The sequence below is a fragment of the Lepisosteus platostomus genome, chromosome 24 (assembly GCF_059453375.1).
Source record: "Lepisosteus platostomus isolate fLepPlt1 chromosome 24, fLepPlt1.hap1, whole genome shotgun sequence".
Taxonomy (NCBI): Eukaryota; Metazoa; Chordata; class Actinopteri; order Semionotiformes; family Lepisosteidae; genus Lepisosteus; species Lepisosteus platostomus.
Genome location: NC_142634.1, coordinates 13,608,164 through 13,627,996, shown reverse-complemented (window position 1 = coordinate 13,627,996; position 19,833 = coordinate 13,608,164). Strand labels below are relative to the sequence as shown.

The 19,833-nt window shown below is 45.3% G+C and overlaps 1 protein-coding gene across 3 annotated transcripts in view; it reads right to left on the bottom strand.

The window, feature by feature from the left end:
- Positions 1 to 371: 371 nt before the first annotated feature.
- The window catches only part of LOC148641725 (sarcoplasmic/endoplasmic reticulum calcium ATPase 2a), a 49,940-nt gene continuing 30,478 nt past the window's right edge, over positions 372 to 19,833 (bottom strand). Inside the window, exons 6-21 of one of the 3 annotated variants that reach the window (XR_015929837.1) lie at positions 18,522 to 18,602; positions 17,088 to 17,173; positions 16,164 to 16,628; positions 13,497 to 13,585; positions 12,073 to 12,175; positions 11,325 to 11,456; positions 10,925 to 11,044; positions 10,431 to 10,649; positions 9,562 to 9,897; positions 9,215 to 9,435; positions 8,447 to 8,649; positions 8,024 to 8,109; positions 7,165 to 7,298; positions 6,456 to 6,573; positions 3,516 to 5,336; positions 372 to 1,209 (exon numbers count right to left, since the gene is read on the bottom strand). Coding sequence is in view for 2 of the 3 variants with exons in the window: in XM_088618332.1 (XP_088474458.1) it covers positions 5,067 to 5,336; positions 6,456 to 6,573; positions 7,165 to 7,298; positions 8,024 to 8,109; positions 8,447 to 8,649; positions 9,215 to 9,435; positions 9,562 to 9,897; positions 10,431 to 10,649; positions 10,925 to 11,044; positions 11,325 to 11,456; positions 12,073 to 12,175; positions 13,497 to 13,585; positions 16,164 to 16,628; positions 17,088 to 17,173; positions 18,522 to 18,602 (2,663 nt within the window). In the remaining variant the exon portion in view is untranslated. Of the gene's footprint in view, positions 5,337 to 6,455; positions 6,574 to 7,164; positions 7,299 to 8,023; positions 8,110 to 8,446; positions 8,650 to 9,214; positions 9,436 to 9,561; positions 9,898 to 10,430; positions 10,650 to 10,924; positions 11,045 to 11,324; positions 11,457 to 12,072; positions 12,176 to 13,496; positions 13,586 to 16,163; positions 16,629 to 17,087; positions 17,174 to 18,521; positions 18,603 to 19,833 lie in introns of all 3 variants that reach the window. The other 2 variants (XM_088618333.1, XM_088618332.1) reach the window with 2 other exon arrangements.

Here is a 19,833-nt window from a genome sequence, read left to right as displayed (position 1 = left end):
CTATGCTCACGGGTTCAAGCCACTAGCCAACTGTGCCTCTGGTTCTAGAAGTGGAGTCCACTGGCAAGGTTACGGTGGGGTAAGTCAGGCAGGGTTTCTTGGTGTTTGGTGTCAGAGGGACCCCTGCAGTCTCCTGTGTGCTGGTGGGCTTGTGCTGCCTTCTCTGAAGGACTTGGTAACGTGCTGTTAGAGGATGAGTGGCAGGATGGTGGTGAAGTCAGGGGGGGGGTCTGCCTACACCTCTCTCTCCCCCAGGGTGCAGGGTTCATAGTTCATAGTTGTGAGCCAAGAGGAGGCTGTAACAAGAAGTGATTTTTTTTTCTCACTTAAAAGTTCTGCTGCAGAAACACATCAAACACCACACGCAAGGGTCTGGTAGAATTCTTTTATTTACCTGAAACCATAAGTCACGTGATGCATTTTAACAATCATTACTGAAAAAAACAGCACTGCCTTATTACAGTCGCTCAGGGTTCAGACTTGCCGTTAAAGGATCTGACTGCTTGTTTCAGTATGTTTGCACCACAGTTCTGTTGCACCAATGCCTGCCCAGCTATTGCAATATCTTATTTAAATAATAGTTACATTATTACAGTGCAAAACAAAAAAAGGCCTAGTCGGTTATTCTGCACACTCGGAAAAAAGCTTTCCTTAGGAAAAGTATCGGATCATGAAATGAAATAATGGTTTTGAGCTTTAACATTCAACATCTGTACTACCTTCTCATGGAATTTTATATATATAGCACTTAGCGATATTGTACATAGCTTGTTATAAACTTCAGATAAAATACAGTTTTTGGCTACTTACAACTGGAGAACATGCGTTACAGTATATTGTACAATTATATAAAACTATGACATTTTACACAGAAGTGTTTAAAAAGTTGGCATGAAAACTCCTTACATCTTCGTTAAGGTTCGCCTTCATGCAGTGATGTCCAAGGGCTTCTCCTGAGAGTTGCCCCCAGTTCTTAAAGATGATTTGCACAGTTTCATTTCTGCGTCTCCTATGTAGTTACACACCTTTTTTGTCCATTAAAAAAAAACAGTTTCCATTTTTAATGTATATATTTGTTTGCACATATTATACATGCAGGTCTTGGTAGATGTGGTGCTGCTCAAAACACACATGCACAACACTAAAACAAAACCTTACATTTCTGCAAAGAGTTTTAAAAGAGAAGCTGGAGTTACACCAGTTCTCTTGCTGTAGAGAGAAAAGAAAAAAGATGAATCAGTAGTGTAACAAGCAACAAACATACAACAAGCCTGGACAGAGTTCTGAGTCAATACAATTCCCTTTTTTATGCTTTGTGAACCACTGTGTGTAAATGCTATAGATGGGGGGGAAAAAAATCTTAAATGAGCTAGTCACCCTCTACTAAAAAGCAGTATTTAAACAGAACGAGTCATTTAGGTAAAAAAATAAGGTTTCCTTTCATGTGCCACTTCTTGTAAAGTTTGGGATTTGACTGATAGAAAATTTTAAAGTAATGAGTGTTTGCCGTTTCCCGAGATGGTTGATTTTAGAGACTTTAATATCCAGCTGCTTAGTGTAAAGGGGTGCATTAGATTAGGAAGGATTAAAGAGGAGGAGTAAAAAGGGAAGTTTTTTTTTTTTAATAGGAAGGATAAGTTATGCTGGGAATAAATGGTATTTCCTGCAAGCAAATGTGGCACTGCTGGGGTTTAAAAGACCAACATCTAGCTTGTGCATTTCCAAACTGCAAGCAGCTGCAGTTCAGAAAATGCTGTTGTGATCATGAAATTCTTGCCTGATGTTTTAGCTTATTTTTAGCAGTTCCCCCTATCCAGCAGCCTTAAAAAGCCTCAGAAACAGGGAGAACTACTCAAGGGCTAGAATGGATTTTGCAATAACACCATGCTGGGAAACGCAGGGAAAGGGGAATACCGCCATGTTAGTGACGTCTGAACTACAACCTCTAGTATAGGTGTCCTGAATGAAAACCGATCAGGTTTCCAGGCTGGTTTTCTCCGAGTGTCCATTTGAGCACTTAATATAATTCCATTTCTTTGCTTTGGGGATGCTGTACCACAATTTAAAGCTTCCAGCTATAAAAGAGTAGTCATTTGATCTTGAATCAGGCTTTAAAAATTTACAATAGATTTTAGAAAGTGAAGGGTAGGTGCTTTTACCATTGATTTCCAACAGGCAGTAGCCTTTACTGCATCACAACGCTATAAAAAGAGGGTTATCTTCATCTAGAATCAGATTCACTGAAATCACACCCGACATGACATTTTTAAATCCATTTACAGAAACTGCTCATTGAGCTGTGAGCAACCAAGTATAGGCTATTTTTTCTTGCTTTGGATTTAAAAAAAATGCAATAACTTGTCCTCAAGTACAAGTCCTCACCCCTGTAACTGTAACTGCACAGTACTTTGAATTTGTTTTCAATTATTGGGGGAAGAACCAGATTAAAGCTTACACAAGTAACCTCCATTTCACTGGTGTCACTCCAGCCTTGGACATTCATCATGCCGATGTATTAAAAGACCTCATCAAGCCCCAGATTTCTTTTCCCCTAGAAATCCACTGTCGTATACTTAAACCAAAGCCCTTTCCACATCATGCACCACTATTGCAAAACTGATCCAAATTCCAAATGGTTTCTAAATACAGACCAGTGTCTGTTTCCACAGCCACATCACTCGTGTCAGAATTGAAAGACATCGATGGTGCCTTTACCATCTCTTCTCTGGCCTGGGTTGTCTGAACAGCTGAATGTCACGCAACCTGAGTGGGAGTTTTTTTGAATCGGCTCTATTAGCGAGGTTTTCTGGCTTCATGGAACACGAACAGCATCTCTGATCACTCTTAAAATAATGTGGTCTAATATGTGAAGCCATCAGCCTTTGGCAAAGCAAATATTTCATACTTAATTATCCTTTTAACGATTAAATCTGGGCTGATGACACTTTTGTTGCAAGGTACTTAAGTCAGACCCTGACCTCAAGGTTTAAAGGTCCAATATGGTTATCAATTTAAATATAAAAATGAGTATCTGTCAATAACCAACAGGTGGTAGGGGTGAGGACTGTACATGCTTTTCTCCATAAGTATGGCATGTCCACTCCGGGTGACACTGAAACTTCCACAAGCTGGCATGGGATGTTTGCATGGCAAACTATGGCCAACCTGGTCAACCGAAGCCCAGAACCAATGGGGGCTTTTAGCAGCATGTTTACCAAGACTTGAATCAGCGATGTCTGGGCTATAGGATGCAGCCTGCACTCTACATGTGCACCTTCATGGTACAAACACTGTTTTTGCAATAGCAATGTCACATGAGAACTGAAAGACAAGTATTAATTAATTCATTAAGCTTTTCTGGTGGGTAAGTCATCAAGACCTTCAAGGAGCTCTAGGTGGTTTATTATTTTAACACCACTGGAAAATGCAGGGACCCAATGGACACACCCATACTGGCAGGGAGCTATGGAGTGAGTGAGGTGGTGCTTTTCGGGCATGCAGGCAGTGGTACTCACTTCGTTGGGGAGACGTTGGAAGGCATTGGAGGAAATAGCACAATTAGGCTTGTTAACACTTGTGAATCAAGAACACAGCAGTACTGGCCTGATATTGCAGGAAGCATGCTTCAGAGGTACAGAAGGTTATCATCTATAGCACACCTGGTGTAGACTAGAATTAGTGGGATGGGATGGGCAAGCCTTAAAACTTTCCTATTATACACAAAGATAATATTTGGTAATGTGTTATGTACAAATTTACAGTCCTCTAACAGAAAGCCTTTTGCCTTTAGAGTTCAGACAAGCAAAAGGCTACTGATTGAGCCCTGGACTATGGGAAATCAACAGGCACAATGAACAAGGGCCAAATCACAGCATTGTTTTTGTGCTCAGCTCATCACACAAGTACCCACTTATTATATATAAATTCAAGTATGTGCACTAAACACTTTGTATAGAAATGATCACAATGATATGATGCATCAGTGCTTCTAAATTAAGACAAAAGCCTAGTTAAAGGTTCAGGTGTGTGTGTATTTTTCAAAGAAAAAAAAAGACAAGTTAGATATTCTTAAAAGTCCACTTAAAACAATGTTTTAATTAAACGTAACTTCACCGGGCAATTTTTTGTTCAACTTCTGAATTAATCCCAACTTTTAAGAAACTGGTAGCATTTACATCTTTATGTCCATCCCCCCCCCACCCAAACAAACAAACCATGAATGACCATTCAGATAAAACAGACAGAAATAAATATCCTTAAAATGATATGAAAAACATCTGTGAAACAGAGGGAAGGACTTGTTTTCTGCACGAGCAAGTATAGGCATACCTCAAACATTACCAAGATGTAAACTTAAGAACAAAATGGGAGGGGTGGGATCTAGAAAAAAGCAATATCAATTGTGTTGAGGTAGCTGTGCTCTGCCTGGTGCAGAAAAACTGGCTTATTTCATACAAAAAAACAGTGACACACAACAAGCATGGCAAATGTCTTCAAATCAAAGAAAAATTACCCACGAGCTGTTCATGCAAGAACAGTACATGCAGCTTTCATTGTTGGTTTTTGTCAACAATAAACATTCATAAAACACTCGTGATGCATCACTTAAATGGTGCATGTCCGTTGGCTCAAAGGGTTTCTGAATTTAAACCAAAAAACGATAAAACATTAGTACACAGAATCCTGTACCTGCTCTTTTCCCCCTGCTCTCCTTTTAGAACTACAAAATACATTTGCATAAAATAGTGTTAAATCTCTATACATGTCAATGCACATTTTCTCAAACCAGTTGTGTTGTGGAAGGGAGGGGCGAAAAAAACACTTATTGGATTCTACTTGAAATGAGACACCAAGACAATAAGAATCTGAAATCCATAAAAAAAAATAAAAAAACCACGTCACTGACAAAGCAACGATAACTCTCCAACCCATGTCAGCAGACACGCACAGCCGATGGAATGGTGAACTTAGTTTCTCTTATTCAGACAAGTACAAAAATGGTGGTTTTATGGGTTTTAGTTTAGTACGGTTTTGTAAAATTCACCCACAGCAGCCTGTTACAACAGTCATGACCAGAACATGTCAGAGACGTTAGTGTCTGTACTGTACAGCCAGACTATCAGAGGGAAGAAAACCAGCACAAACGGCCAAGAGATGCCCTCAGTGCATGCGGACAGAGTGCAGCTGCCACTCGCAGGCTTGGACAGCTCTTTACCAGGCTCCAGGTAGTTGCGGGCTGTGAACTTGAGCAGCTCATCCAAGAGGATGACTGGGAGGGAGATTTTCAGCACCATCAGCCACTGGATCACGTTCAGGGGAGTGATCTGGAAAATGAGCTGGAAGACAAAGAGGAGGAATCAAATCAACAACAGCACTACACTCTCTGTAGCTCATATCACCATGGAAAACCCACATTCTCCGATGCATTCCAGAATAAAACCACCAGTGCTCACTACCACTGTAGCCATCTCATTATCTTCTGTAAAAAGAAAACCTACAGTTACTTAATGGTAGCTGCCACTTTTTAACTGTCTGTTATTTGACTCCGACGCTGGCAGTGTAGTCGCAGCCCGTGCATGGCCTTGCCCAGGCCCGACACACACACCCCTGCCACCAGGGGTCCAGCTCCGCTCCTTCAGTGCCTGAGCCCACTGGTGCAACCTTTACCCCGACAGGATGCGTCGAGCCACTCTCCAGCGCCGCCGCCGTGCAACGCCAACGGCCCACGAGTGATACAGAACACTGGACGTGCATTTCCAGTGTGCAGCAGTCTGGAGCTGGCCCGCCACTGCCGTTTGGGTGGATGGCCCAGGACAAGGCTGGCATGGTGAGTGAATGATGAGGTGGTCTTGACCGCTCAAAAGAGCCCAACAGATGAAGACAATGAATGGTTGTTCCCCAAAACATACAACTGTCAATGCCATCACGCTACAGGCCCAGAGAGCAAGCCCTGGGCAGCTCTGTGTTTTATCATTGTTTGAAAACCCTGAAAATCTATTTAGAAAGCAGAAGATTGCTACAGCGGAACTTTTGACACTTTGCTAAATTCTGGCTCAGTTTGCATTACGCGCTCCATTTACTGTCTTCACTTCAGGATAAATACAGCTGTTGCTGATCCCGGTTCACGATTTGATGCACTGGATTACTGCCAATTCTCCTCTCTCCCTGCTGTAGTAGGTGCATTAATTAAAAGTTTTGCTGTTCAGCCAGCTGATCCATAAAAGGTTACAAAAAGAGCTGTGTCCAGATAACGTCATTGTGTACAGGTACATTACCAGCTGGGCTCGTGCACAGTGGAGGACAAGGCTGGGAGCCCAGAGGAAAGTGATCACGAGGGTCCCCACCAGGTCTGTGCGCTGTTGTGAGTCTGCAAGACCGTGGGAGCCTTCAAGATCAGTGGAGGAGCCCTCAGCACTCTGCTAGAGCCACCTATAGGACCAGGAGCAGAGACTTACTGGAAGAGGCTCCACATAGAGGATGAGGAAGTGTAGGGACATGGACAGGCAGATGGCACCCAGCAGCCAAATATTCTCCCAGGGGGGCATCCGGAGCAGGGACTGGTTCTCGGACAGACTGCAACGAAGACACTGCTGTTACGGCACTTTCCCACAATGCACTGCAATAAGACCTGTCTGGAGTCAATGCTTGACAAATGCTGTCACTCATAATAATAATAATAAGATGCCTTTACAAAGTGGCGTTCTGTAATGTGTAGGCTTTTGTCAGGCATCATAATGTTAATAGACCCTTTTGTAATTGGAAATAAAGCTTGGTTTCTTGCTAAGATAGTGCCAGCAGAACTTAAGTGTAGCAATTTCTATTAAGATGTTTTATATCAAACACTTTTAATGCTAATGGAGACACACTGGCATACGCAAATTAAGACAATTCCTCCCTGCCCTTTGATAATTTGAGTGTAAATGTTGTATGCATAGCTAGTACCTTCTGTAATTACTAATTTTGTTTACTGTAAATGTCAACTGGGACATTTAGCCTTCCGCGTGTGCAATTCGACACGCACGCGCCTGCCGAGACTGGGTCCTCACTGCTGTACAGATGAGCATGTAAGGAACACGCATCGTCGGTCCCCACAGGTGTTCAGGGTGAGAAAACGGACAGCCACAAGACGGGACGTCCCGGGAAGAAGGGAGGGGAGAGAATGACCTGTTGAGGGCGTTGCACATCTCGATGGTCACCAGCACAGACAGGGCCATGGTCATGGGGTAGGGAGACTCGAACACCTCGCAGTCCACGTCCTGGAAGTCCGGATTGTCGGGAGCGCACTGCAGGAAGTGGCTCTGTGCGGAAAGAGGTCAAACGGAACAAAGACAGGGCTCGAGGATCGTTCACAGAGGTGGATGAAGCTCCCGAAGCTCGGGAGTCACAACCGCTACTGGAGACATCTCTGGAGGTAAAAACCCTTCGTCTGCACCTGTTCAGAGCGTCAAATTTCACACAAAAAAAAAACTCCCAAGGAAATCGGACCGAATAAAACCAGCTGGACTCACTTCGGCAACACAGCCTTTCTCATCGTCTCCAGTCCAGAATTGTTCTCCAACCAATCCCTTAATTCCTTAACTGATAAGCCACAGCATCTATATAGGGGTAGCCCTGCTGTACCCCAATGTCTCGGCACTCTTACGAATTTCCAATAATATTGCCTCACAGAACAAAGCTCAACATGCAACTCTTAAACTGTGAAGCGTGTAACAGCCAGCTGAAGAAAAAATACTGAGTAATGAACCCCTATAAATAATAAAGCCCTCTAAAAACTATGACCATCAACTCTTTGAAAGGTTAGCTGGCAATGGTAAAGATCAAACCATAAAGGAATGGGGAGCAGACATTGGACTTGATGGGTCTTTTTTCAAACTGTAGGCAGAAGAATCGTCATCAGAATTGGAGCAGAAGTCTGCGCTGGCGCTGCTGAAGCATTTTACTGGGGGGTCCTTTCGGGAGAGGGATGGCAGGGCGCGAGAGGGAGGGACCTGCAGTGGGGAGACTGAAAGGAGCAGTCGCTTACCAGCTGGTAAAAGGTGACTCGGGGCCCGTCGTCTGCTGCCATGAACCACCAGGCGGCCGCCCCCACAGTGGCAGCCCCCACGTAGCCTGCAGAAAGATTCAGTAACGAAGGAATACAATTAATTTCTGCATCGGTGTCGGTACAACTGAGGCTAACAGTCTGGATCATTGGGTTTAAGAATCACGGAGGGGTCAATCTTCATTAGAAGAGCATTTAGAGGGAGAATCATGGAAAGTCATGGTCAAGAGAAAAGGGCTTGATACAAGTGGTCCCCCTGTGTCACCCTGGGCAGATTTACCTAACCTCCTCCAGATGAGATAAACTTGCAGGCTTAAAACGTGATGGATTTAAGCCTGCCCTTCAGTCCATGCCCGCGGGCGTCAGGACCCCACACGTCTCCGCACCGAGCCGACGGGCACTCACATCCGATGGCCAGGTATCTGAAGAAGAGCCAGCCGGAGATGAGGGGCTCGCGGGCGTTGCGGGGGGGCTTGTTCATGATGTCCAGGTCGGGGGGGTTGAAGCCGAGGGCGGTGGCCGGCAGCCCGTCCGTCACCAGGTTGACCCACAGCAGCTGCACGGGGATGAGCGCCTCAGGGAAGCCCAGCGCGGCGGTCAGGAAGATACTGGAGAAGAGGACAGGGACACACAGTCCATCACGTCTACCGCCACTCAGCTTCTATTCACTAGCGCGCAGGAAGACTGCGATTTTACAATGCCACAAGCTGGGACACAGAATTGAAGGAACTGCGGTTCCAATTTCTAGGACCAGTTATTAAATTACTGTAACACAATAAATCCATTGACGTCACAGGAAAATGTGACAAATTTCAAATGGGGCACAAAATCATGAACTGTCATGTTTGTTCCACAAACTGCACTGTGATCTTGCCCTTCCTGCTCACTAGTCACCGTAACGTGACGTATGAGCAAATACAAGTCGCGCAGCAGACATTTCTACGCAGAAATGCTCCAGCACGATCTGCACGCAGAGTTAACGAGTCGTATTTGTCGGCAAAACCCCTCGAAGTCGAAAGCAATCTCTCTACTGGATTGAAAAAGAGGTATTCGCAAGCCTGTTTAACCAAAGGAATTTTAACCATGTTCTGGATTTTTATCCTTGGCGAAGAGAGGATGATGCAAATGCTAAACCAGGTTTGCAAATGCAGCGTGGTAGCTCTGTGCTCTCACCAGACGACCTCGCCCACGTTGGAGGAGATGAGGTAGCGGATGAACTGCTTCATGTTGTTGTAGATGGCCCGGCCCTCCTCCACCGCCGCCACGATGGTGGAGAAGTTGTCGTCCGCCAGCACCATCTCGGAGGCGGTCTTGGCCACGGCCGTTCCCGAGCCCATGGCGATCCCAATCTCCGCCTTCTTCAGCGCGGGAGCGTCGTTCACGCCGTCGCCCGTCTGCGGGGCACAGGGGGCACAGAGTGAGGAACGAGAAACGCTTCCCCACACGGAGGGGGAAAAAAGAGGGAAGGCCTCCAGACTCGAGGTGGAAGGACAACCCCCCCCCCAGACGGTCATGCTCACCATGGCAGTGATCTCGTCGAAGGACTGGAGGAACTCCACAATCTTGGACTTGTGGGAGGGCTCGACTCGGGCGAAGCAGCGCGCGTTCATGACGGCGTCCCGCTGGGCGGCGGGAGACAGGTCGTCAAACTCGCGACCCGTGAAGGCCATGAGGGACACGTCGTCGTTCTCGCCGAAGATCCCTATGCGACGGCAGATGGCGACGGCGGTGCCCTTGTTGTCACCCGTGATCATGATGACCCGGATTCCCGCCAGCCGGCACAGCTTGATGGAAGCCGCCACCTCCGTCCTTGGGGGGTCCAGCATGCCCACGCACCCCACAAAGGTCAGGTCCGTCTGGGCACAAGAAACAGAGCCATCAAGTCCCATTCCACTCACTAACCTACCTTCTCAAATGTCCCAATTAGCTTAGATTGCTGTATTCCAATTATGAGGATTTCACCTCATCAGACAGCAGATTGTCTGCCGATAACGGTTTGTTTTATTTTGACTACAGAAACCATTTCCATCTCATCTGGAACGAATGAACGAATTGAATGAAGTTCAAGTACACGACCCGAACTTATGGTATGGAGCATGTCTTTTTTTGAAGCTGGTTAATCAAATTCACAAGAGCAAGGAAAATTGTTACTGAAAAAGAAAACATCTGTTTAAGTTAATCTGCAGCTGGTCTTTTCTACTTGCAAGCTACATAGCACTGCATGCAAGGTGCAAGCTCTTTTCCATGGATGAGAACGGACTACGAACCCTAATGCCCAGAAGAAGAAATTCCCCAGAACTACTCGGCCTTACAGCACAGGTGCAGTCCTGCCCTCAAGTACTCTGCAGTGAGAGCACCTGCAACATGTCCAGAAGGGCGGCGCTCTTACCTCGTACTCGATGAAGCGGGCACTGTCCACCAGCACCAGGTCCTCCTTCCTCAATGGGTTGTCTCGTGTGGCCAGCGCCAGGCAGCGCAGGGTGTCCTTGCCAGTGCCGTACTCCCTGATCACAGACATGATCTTCTCCTTGATGCCCGCAGTCATGGGCACTTTGGAGCTGCCCACTCGAACATGGGTGCACCTGTCGAGCACTCCTTCAGGGGCACCCTGTAACACGCAGCAGAGGCACTGAGGAAGTACCCTCATACACACCTACCACACATGGCTTTCAAAATGGACTGGTTTCAACCCAACACTTCAGAAACTGCTGAATCAAGACTACATCAGCAGACGAACGCAGTACAGTCTGGTTTTAAAATTCATTATGAAAACATGCATCTTATGATTCTGGATGGTTATGTCAACTGAAGAAAAGCCCTTCTGTGGAAACGCTGACAGAGACCAGAGAAAAGAGAGGGGCAGCACGCGAGGGCTCTGGTTACCTTAACAAACATCTTTCCAATGGAGGAGCGAGCTTTGTTGGGCGTGCAGTACACAGACATGGACTTTCGGTCTCTGGAGAACTCCAAGGTGAACTCCTTCTTCATCAGTTGTTTGATCACCTGACGATTGACAAAGAGCATTCTTTACCACCTTCACACAGTCACTTGGGCTTGAAAGGCAGCCCCACAGAGGCCAGGCTGCATCTCCAGAAAGGACTTGAAATGACGCATCTTGGCACTACCCGTCACTGACCTCTAATGTGCACAACACTCAGCGGATTTTAAGACATTTTGGCTACAGAGCACTGGAGTGTTAAACTTTCAGGGACAGAGCTTCGGAGCTTGGAAGGTACGACAGACAAGCTGACCATTCACCACGTCAGGGGACAAGGAGACTCACCGAGTTGCAGGCATTGGCTTTCTCAATCTTGGTCAGTCCTTTGAGTTCAGTGTCAAAGACGTTCATTTTCTCCACAAGGCAGGTGAGGGCTGTCTCGGTGGCCTCACCAACTTTCTCATACACCCCTTTTGTCTGCAGGAGAGACGGCACCAAACTTAGAGGAGTCACTCAAGGAACAATCTTGTGGTGACTGACGTTCCTTTTAATGCTTTAAGAGCATCAAAGCATTGGGTGCTGACTGCATTACTCCTAATGCTTTAGCTTCAAACAAAACCAGGGCTTCATCTCCTCATTCCCTGGAGATTTAGTGACCATGGTCTGCTGAAGTGAAGTCAAGTCGGTCACGATGTCACTAACCCCATCAGCTTATAAATCTATAGGATCATGTCTATTCTGCAGCAGAGAAATTACAAGATAAATATTGCTGACTTTTATCCACAATATTGCTCAGAAAGGGGGGTATAAAAACCAAAACACACTGTTTTTCAATTAGTTATCGAACAAAGACAAGTGCTGTGGATAAAACACAAACACAATGTGAAGGCAAATGTAAGAATCTAGCTACCACCACCTTTAACATGGGAAACATCGAAGCAGGACTTTCATTTACTGCACAAGGAGATGTAGTCTTAGAATCTCAGAGCGCATCATGGTACTGACACTGTCAGTGACTTTGCCCTCAGTCACAGCTTTATCAAACTGTTCGGTCACCTAAGGACCTGCTGGAGAAGCAGGCTGTTGCACTGACCTCATTAAAATCCAGGGAGGAGTCATTGCAGAGAGCACAGATAGTTGCCAGTTCCACTAAGCCATCATACTGAGAGGTCCTCACCAATTTTCCATCCTTAAACCTGTAAGAAAGAGGACACTGATTTTGCCAATGGTAAAAGAAACGACAAACTCTGGATCTGGTCTTATCCAAGTCTGCATCTGCTCCACTCTCATGGGGGGGGGGGAACCCTCTGTCTTAAAATCTGTGACACAGCTGACCATCCCCATTTCAGAACTCCAGACGAGCATCACCCTGAATACACCCGGAAATCCAAACTCCTCACTCCAATGCCATGGAACTCTCCAATCACTATAGGACTTCACCAGATTAATAGGACATGGATGGACAATTTTAATCAATGTCAAAAGGACCTTACAAGTGCAGGTCTTCATTTAAAACTAGCAGGGAGTATCTTGTTCTCGAATTCTCAGAAGCTTTATTTTATTTACAGTTGACTTATTTTAAATGTTGAGGATGTATCTGAGCCATTAATAATGGTGTTAGCTCTGTATAGAAAATACACTGTATAAAAAAAAAAAAATCAGGAACTGTCTTTTAGTCCCTCTATGACCTGATGGGAGCTGAGAACTGCTTATGAACCAGGAGCCCAAAGACAGGCCTTTCTAAAAACAAACCAGAAACGCAGAGGTGGCTTTGAAAAACAAACTGCTCAAAGCTCACATGCCAAGTCAATGTAGAATCTATCCATAACCCATGCCTAGTTTACAAGAAGATCCGTCATGAATCCTCAGAACCTCTAAACCCCAGGTACTATATAAAGTCCATATATATTGTACTACATAAAGTTTTAGACAAACGTCCAAAGGGAATACATCTAAAGTAAGGTTAGCCAGTACCAACTAGTCAACACAGGACCAGCACATTCATTTCATTACACAACAGAAATAACCCAACTAAGTCCAGTAAACAGTGAACAATCCCCACAAAATGAAACGTATTAAAAAATACCCCCCTGTCCAACATCCCAGCTATGGTTCCAACCCGATGAACTTTCAATTCACAGCAGCCTCAGCCATTTATTGCTTCAAGGGTCAGGTTTAGAATTCCAGTTAAGCCCTTTTAAAGAACCCATTTGAGATGAACTGGGAATTCAAGTGAACAAGGAATGAAATGGTCTCGAAAATATTAGGCACGCCGAGTATATTCGCTTTGTGCCAAAGCTATAATCTTGGATACGTTTTCAAAGCAGCAAAGACACTCCCACACACTCGACCTGGATTTCAGATTACTAGCCCACGCGAGCCGATGGCGAAATGGCCATGTGGACGCCGCTCACAGACACAACCCAGGCTTGCGATCAAAGCTCTGGACAGACCCCGCCGGAGCTGCCTCGCACCTCGGTGAAAGGGCACCGCAAGCAAAGAGGCGGGCACACTCACACTTCTCCCTCGGGGGCGTAGGTAGATCCGGTGATCGTGAACTCGTTAAGAGAGCAGCTGTCTCCCTCGGTTTTGTCAAGAATGAACATCTGAAAGAAAGATCGGAATAGTTGCAGCCAAACATGAAACATCCTCAGGTTTTTATTCTGATATTTGCTTTAAAGGGGATATCATTTACTTTATGAAATTCAAGGATATTTTCAGGATACGAATTTAACCAAAAAGCTCTAAAAAATGAATATATAAGTTGCACTATATTGTATTTAATTGCAAATTGCATATACATTTTCATCAAGATAAATAATTTAGGCCTATTTCTAATCTACAACACACGTGTGCTATTTTACTTCTAAAACGGAAATAAATTGCATTACATTGAACAAGTGGTTTCTTTTATTAACACTTTGGACTGTCTATGGCTACAGTTCTGTCACACCTAATTGAAATTAAAGACATTTTGCATTATCTGTTGTGTCACGTGTGCACATCAGTTTGCTTTTCTTGACAATGACCTTAGAATTAACAAAAACAGTTTCTTTAGTTATTAAAGAGCATTCTGTTCTTATTCAAACAAACTGGAGACCCCGAGATTTTTTCTTTTAAATCATCCTTAACCTTAAAGTTGAAATCCCAGAAAAATGCAGTCACTTCCAAATGAACGGGACAATTTTTTTATACTGGTTTCTTTCACACATTTTCGGACAGGATGGCGTGCACAGAATATTCTGGAAGGTTGTACATGCACTCGGAATCGGCAGGGGAAAGGGAAAAACTATTCCGCACCAGCAAACGGGTCCCTCAATTGTGAAAAGGCGACGGAGGAGGGAGAGTCTTCAGGTACATTCGAGTTGAGGGGAGGAGGTAAGAAATGTAGTAACCGGCGGATCCCTGCGCTTTTCTAACTAGGCCAAGTCTTGATGTAACCTGTAGCAGCAGGATAATGATCCAGCATGAAGTCTCACGCCCACCGAGAACGGCACTTGTTTCAGTTCCTGGGGGAAGCCAGCAGCAGGGCTGTGTTTCTACTCCCGCAGGAAGGCAGACGGGCCTGGCTCTTTCAGCCAGCAGTACGGGCTGACAGGGGACATTCATCTTCCCGACATCGGCGCTCGGCGGAGAAAGGCGAGATCCGTTAAGGACAAAGGAGCCGCGAGGCTCCTCTGCCGCCGCAGGGACTGCAGGGCGGAACTTCAAAGAGCCGAGACGTCATCTGCTAAAAATGTAAATTCGATTTTGCACAGGCTCGCTAAATTTAGAACCGTCTATTTTTTTTTAAGCATCACGACAGACTGGCAGCCATGTGAATCGGGATTTCACACGAAACCCAGTGCTCACAATGCTCATCCGTGCCGATTGCCCTGCCTTGGATCAAAGCATGCTGAACAAATCAGAACGATTTACAATATGTATTGAGAAATTACACATACTTTTAGCCACGGACAAAAAAAAAAAGTGGCTTAGACGTTTGAAATCTCCACACTATTTGAATCGGGATTCAGATATTACTACTTTTACCGTTCACATGCCTGACCGTTAACTGATTTCTGCAGGGTACAAAATGCAAGACTGTTCAGTGTTTTCTTCATATATTGAGCTTTAGAACATGACCTGAATGTTTTTTTAGCCGTTCTATTTAAATTGACGCTCTTAGTTTAGCGGTACCTCTGCTTCCCATCAAACTGAAAAAAAAAACCCGACAAAAAAAAGGGGAAGGAAAAGAATAATCTTGCTCTTCTTGGAGAAGTCACTCCAAGTTCCAGATAGCTGCCAGCTCAGATTCCTCTGAAGCGAGAGGTGGGGAGGCGCGGGGCTGAATGAACGCCTGTTTAGCACAAGGTCAGTTACGCAACACCACTGCAAGTAACCTGGCTGCTGAATACAGATTAGTCACAGCGCCGTGGAGCAGTGCGTTTCTCCTGCGCCAGCCCAGGGCAGGCCTCGTGCCTCAGCACAGTCCCCCCAGGACCGAGATGGCACGTCCTGCCCCGCCTGACCGGGCAGCAGGACTGCCAGCCTCTCGGACAGCTCGTCATCAGAACGGAGAGTTCCTTCTCAACTGACTTATCTGGCTAAATAAAGGATTATTTTTAAATACCGGATTACAGCGGGGCTAAACCAGCCAGGTGGCTCCAGACAGGGCTCTGTCACCCTCAGATGCAGGTGTTTTGTGGTCACAAACACATGGACATGCAGCACAGTCTGTGGGTCAACTGCCTTTTCTCAAATTTATCCCGAGTGCTAGCGCATGTTCAATCTGTAAAAAGGCACATGGATGTGCAATCCACTCTTCTTAAACCTTTATAGCATAGTCAGATGAGAAATAACCATTCATGAATAAAATGCAGTGTTTGCTCACTTGTAATTATCTTATTAAATAAAGAGAAGGACAAGAAAAGAGTATCCATTCTTGACTACTGAATGGCGCTCTTTAAAATCAAGTTGTGTTATGCTGTACAGCATCATACAGCATTCTTTTTCCACCCCTCTATTCTGGAATTATAAACTGGGACTTAACCCGGGCAGCTCTAAAGCAACTCGGCAACCTCACTGGAACCTGAGGCCAACGCCACATGGTCAGTACCGAACCCTACTCCCACCTGGCTTTGTCAAATGTGTACCGTCAAGTCACAGAAAGGTCACGGCAAGGGCCCCAACATCAAACCTCACCCTGCACACGGACATCTGGTTGGTGGTGAGGGTGCCAGTCTTGTCGGAGCAGATGACGGAGGTGCAGCCCAGGGTCTCGACGGAGGGCAGGCTGCGCACGATGGCGTTCTTCTTGGCCATGCGGCGGGTGCCCAGCGCCAGGCAGGTGGTGATGACGGCGGGCAGCCCCTCGGGGATGGCGGCCACGGCCAGCGCCACGGCGATCTTGAAGTAGTAGACGGCGCCGCGGATCCAGGAGCCGCCGTGCACGGGGTCGTTGAAGTGGCCGATGTTGATGATCCACACGGCGATGCAGATCAGGGAGATGACCTTGGACAGCTGCTCGCCGAACTCGTCCAGCTTCTGCTGCAGCGGCGTCTTCTCCTGCTCCGTCGAGACCATCTCGTCGCGGATCTTGCCGATCTCCGTGTTCACTCCGGTGGCGACCACCACGCCCACCGCCTTGCCAGCCGCAATGTTGGTACCCTAGGAAGAAAACGACTGTCGTCACCACCACTCCCACGTGCCCACTTCTGCAGGCAGCAAAGCACTTTGGGGATAACGTCCTACTCTCCTGATTCCATGAAGGCAGAGAGTCCAGAATAGAACACAACGCATCACATGAAAACACTGCAAGGACAAACCAGGAAATAACTGATGTGCAGAACATTAAAAAAGATCCCATTCCTCTCTCGGGGATAGCAAAATGCAACGGGGTCACAACGAGGCCAAAATGGATAAAATACCAGCACTGGACTGGTTATTTAGGGAACAAGGTCTTGAAAGTTTAAGCCCCTTGCAACTACAAGAACCCCACAGAGAACCCACAGAGCTACTCATCTGCTAACAGGTCTGTAAAGTTTTGGGTTTTTTACAGCTCTCTAAAACAAACCAAAAAAAGTTAAATTCTTCAACTCTAAGGGGCATGCCCCAGGAGATACGTACGGAGAAGAGCATGTTCTTCTTGTCCTGGTTGACAGCGCGGGGATCAGGAACAGGGTCGGTGTGCTTGATGACCGAAATCGACTCTCCTAGAGCCAGGGAAGGAACAGAGGTGGATGTCAGTCGGAGCGCCGAGAACAGACAGCTTCACTCTGCACTCCCCTGCTCTTTCAATTCAAGATGAGCAATTTACATCCGGGAATCCTCTCAGGAATAAACATGGGCTAGAAGAAGTCACTGTTTAATCTTAAATACCACATCTCCCAACAGAAAGATATGCATGCATAAGAAATAAAGAACAAGAAAAAAACTTTTCGGACTGCTACCAATTATAGGCAACAGTACAGTAATCCGTTCAAAGTGCTTGTGTTGATACAGTGGGTGGACCAGAAGTCACTGACGTCTTCACGAGGAGAAATGAAGTGAATTCCTTACCATCACTATAAGCTGCATCAGCAGACCATGTTAAAAAAAAAAACTCAATTTCTTTGACGTTTTATTGAAAGAGAGCGATTCCAGCATTTCACAAAAGAGTAGCCCAGGGATCACTAAAAACATCTGTGATATCATTCGATTGAATTATAAATCTAATTTGGATTCCTAAATCTGAAATATAATTCAGGAACTTGCAAATAAAATTAGTGTCATGTACCAATTCAAGTGAAGAATTCTTCAAAGGCAAACACCATCATTAGGCCAAAGCATCAAATTACTGACTTAGTTCATTCTTTTGCGGTGGCCAATGTTTGAAGGAAGCTGCAGGAAATACTGTGGAGTATTTCGGTAAAAAATCAGCTACTGCAGTGAGATCTCCAACGGGTGAAACACAGTACCTCAACAGTCCTCAAACAGCAAATCTTCAAAGTGTGCTTGCGTTAGGTCAAAATAGGACAGAGACTGGGGCCATTTTACAACCCAACCATCCACACAAGATCTGGCCTTTCAAAAAAAAAAAAAAGGCCTGGAAGAGTAACAGCATTTAAACGAGTAGGAGGTACTAGGACACTTCATCCTGAGCATAGTGGTGATCTCATGATGCACCTCACTGATTTTCCATGGATAATGAGAGGTTTATATGTAAGCTTAAAATGGATGTTAATAGCTCATTTAAAAAAATGAAAAGCTTAATCCTGGAAAATGAAAATGTCAATTAATGAGGGTACAGTGGAAAAAAAAAACCCTTAAGAACAGTGAGTCATAAGTCACCAGTCCTTCAAAACTTTACAAATGTTATCAGGACAGCCATTTGTGGTGCCTGAGAATTTTAACAAGCTTCTATAGAGGCTCCATTCAAATCAATTAATGCAATGCAGCAGCTCCCTTCTTCAGCCTTCGATTTTGATGGGACCCAAAATCCAATTCCGGAATCTGCACTGGCCCTCGTCGAATACCATGCGTGGGTGAGAACAAAACATCGGGGAAAAAAAATCAAGTTACCTGTCAGAATAGACTGGTCTACTCTCAGGGTCGTGGACTTGATCGAAGACAATCTAATGTCAGCTGGAACCTTGTCTCCCACTGAGGGGGAAAAAAAAAAACATGACAGAACAGTTAGGGGTTAAAATCAAATTTTAAAAGAAAAACACGCTCCTAGAAAAAAACAAAAAATCAACCCATGCAAAAGTAACAGCTGAGGTACAATGGAGAATTCATGGAGAACCCCTACTCCAACCTGTCCTCCAGAGTGCACCAGGTCTGTGGCTGCCCACAGGCTGTACTGACAGTCACTGAAGGCAGTGCATCAGGCACCTGTTCAGCCCTGTCTGCTGCAGCAGTCTCTAGCTCTAGATCGGCAACAAATTAAGAGTGATCACTTCATGAGCTTTGACAATAACTACTTGACCTGCCACATTAACATGCTTCTGAGGAGCCACTCCGGACATTATGATGTCTCCCCCTCCTGTGCACGTTATATAAATAAATGGTGCCCTTTCACAAAGCCCCAGGGTCGTGTGGCCGTCTAAAAGACAGTCAGGAAACCAAAAGGGATCATTTAAGTATTAACATTGCTGTACGGGAAGAACGGTTGGGAAAACAGGTTTCCCTGATGAAGCAATCAATCCGCGTCAGAACTGAACCAATTCTCCGGAATGAGTTGGAGCTGGCAGATGTGTTATTAAATGTACGTTGGACAGATTATTTTGTGCAAAGACTTAAAAGCTCAAATGGTTAAACATACACAAAACATGCAAACAGGATTCAAAGTAAGGAAGACCAAAGTGTTTTCTCAATTGAAATTCACATGCAAATTCCCAATCGGGAACATGCACAGCTGCTGTGGTGATCCTTCGATTTGCCTTCCTGCCGTTTCCGAACCTTAGCCCTCAGCTTCAGAAGACAAAAGGCAGCCTAAGAGATATCCTCCATTTCTAAACGTTTTCTGTGCATCTTAATTTCCCACACCCTTGCAGGATGCAGTAGGAAATACATGGGGAATATATCCTTCCTTTCTTTTATGTACAAAGAAGGGTGTCCTGTGTAAGACACAGCGCAGATCTACAGTATGTATACATCACTTCCTACACTGTACATAAGAGGTGAAACTTCAAAAGGAAGAAGTGACAAAGCATTAGGTATACAAGTATCAAAGACAAAAATGCTGACTATCACTCCTTTATAAAGCTCTCTTTAAGAGGCCGCCAATAAGATCAATAACACTGCAAAATAACCTTGAGCAGGTCACACTTATTCAGAATCTGATGGGTGCTTTCTGCTAGCAGCAGAACATCAATAAGAGGTCACAGGGCGG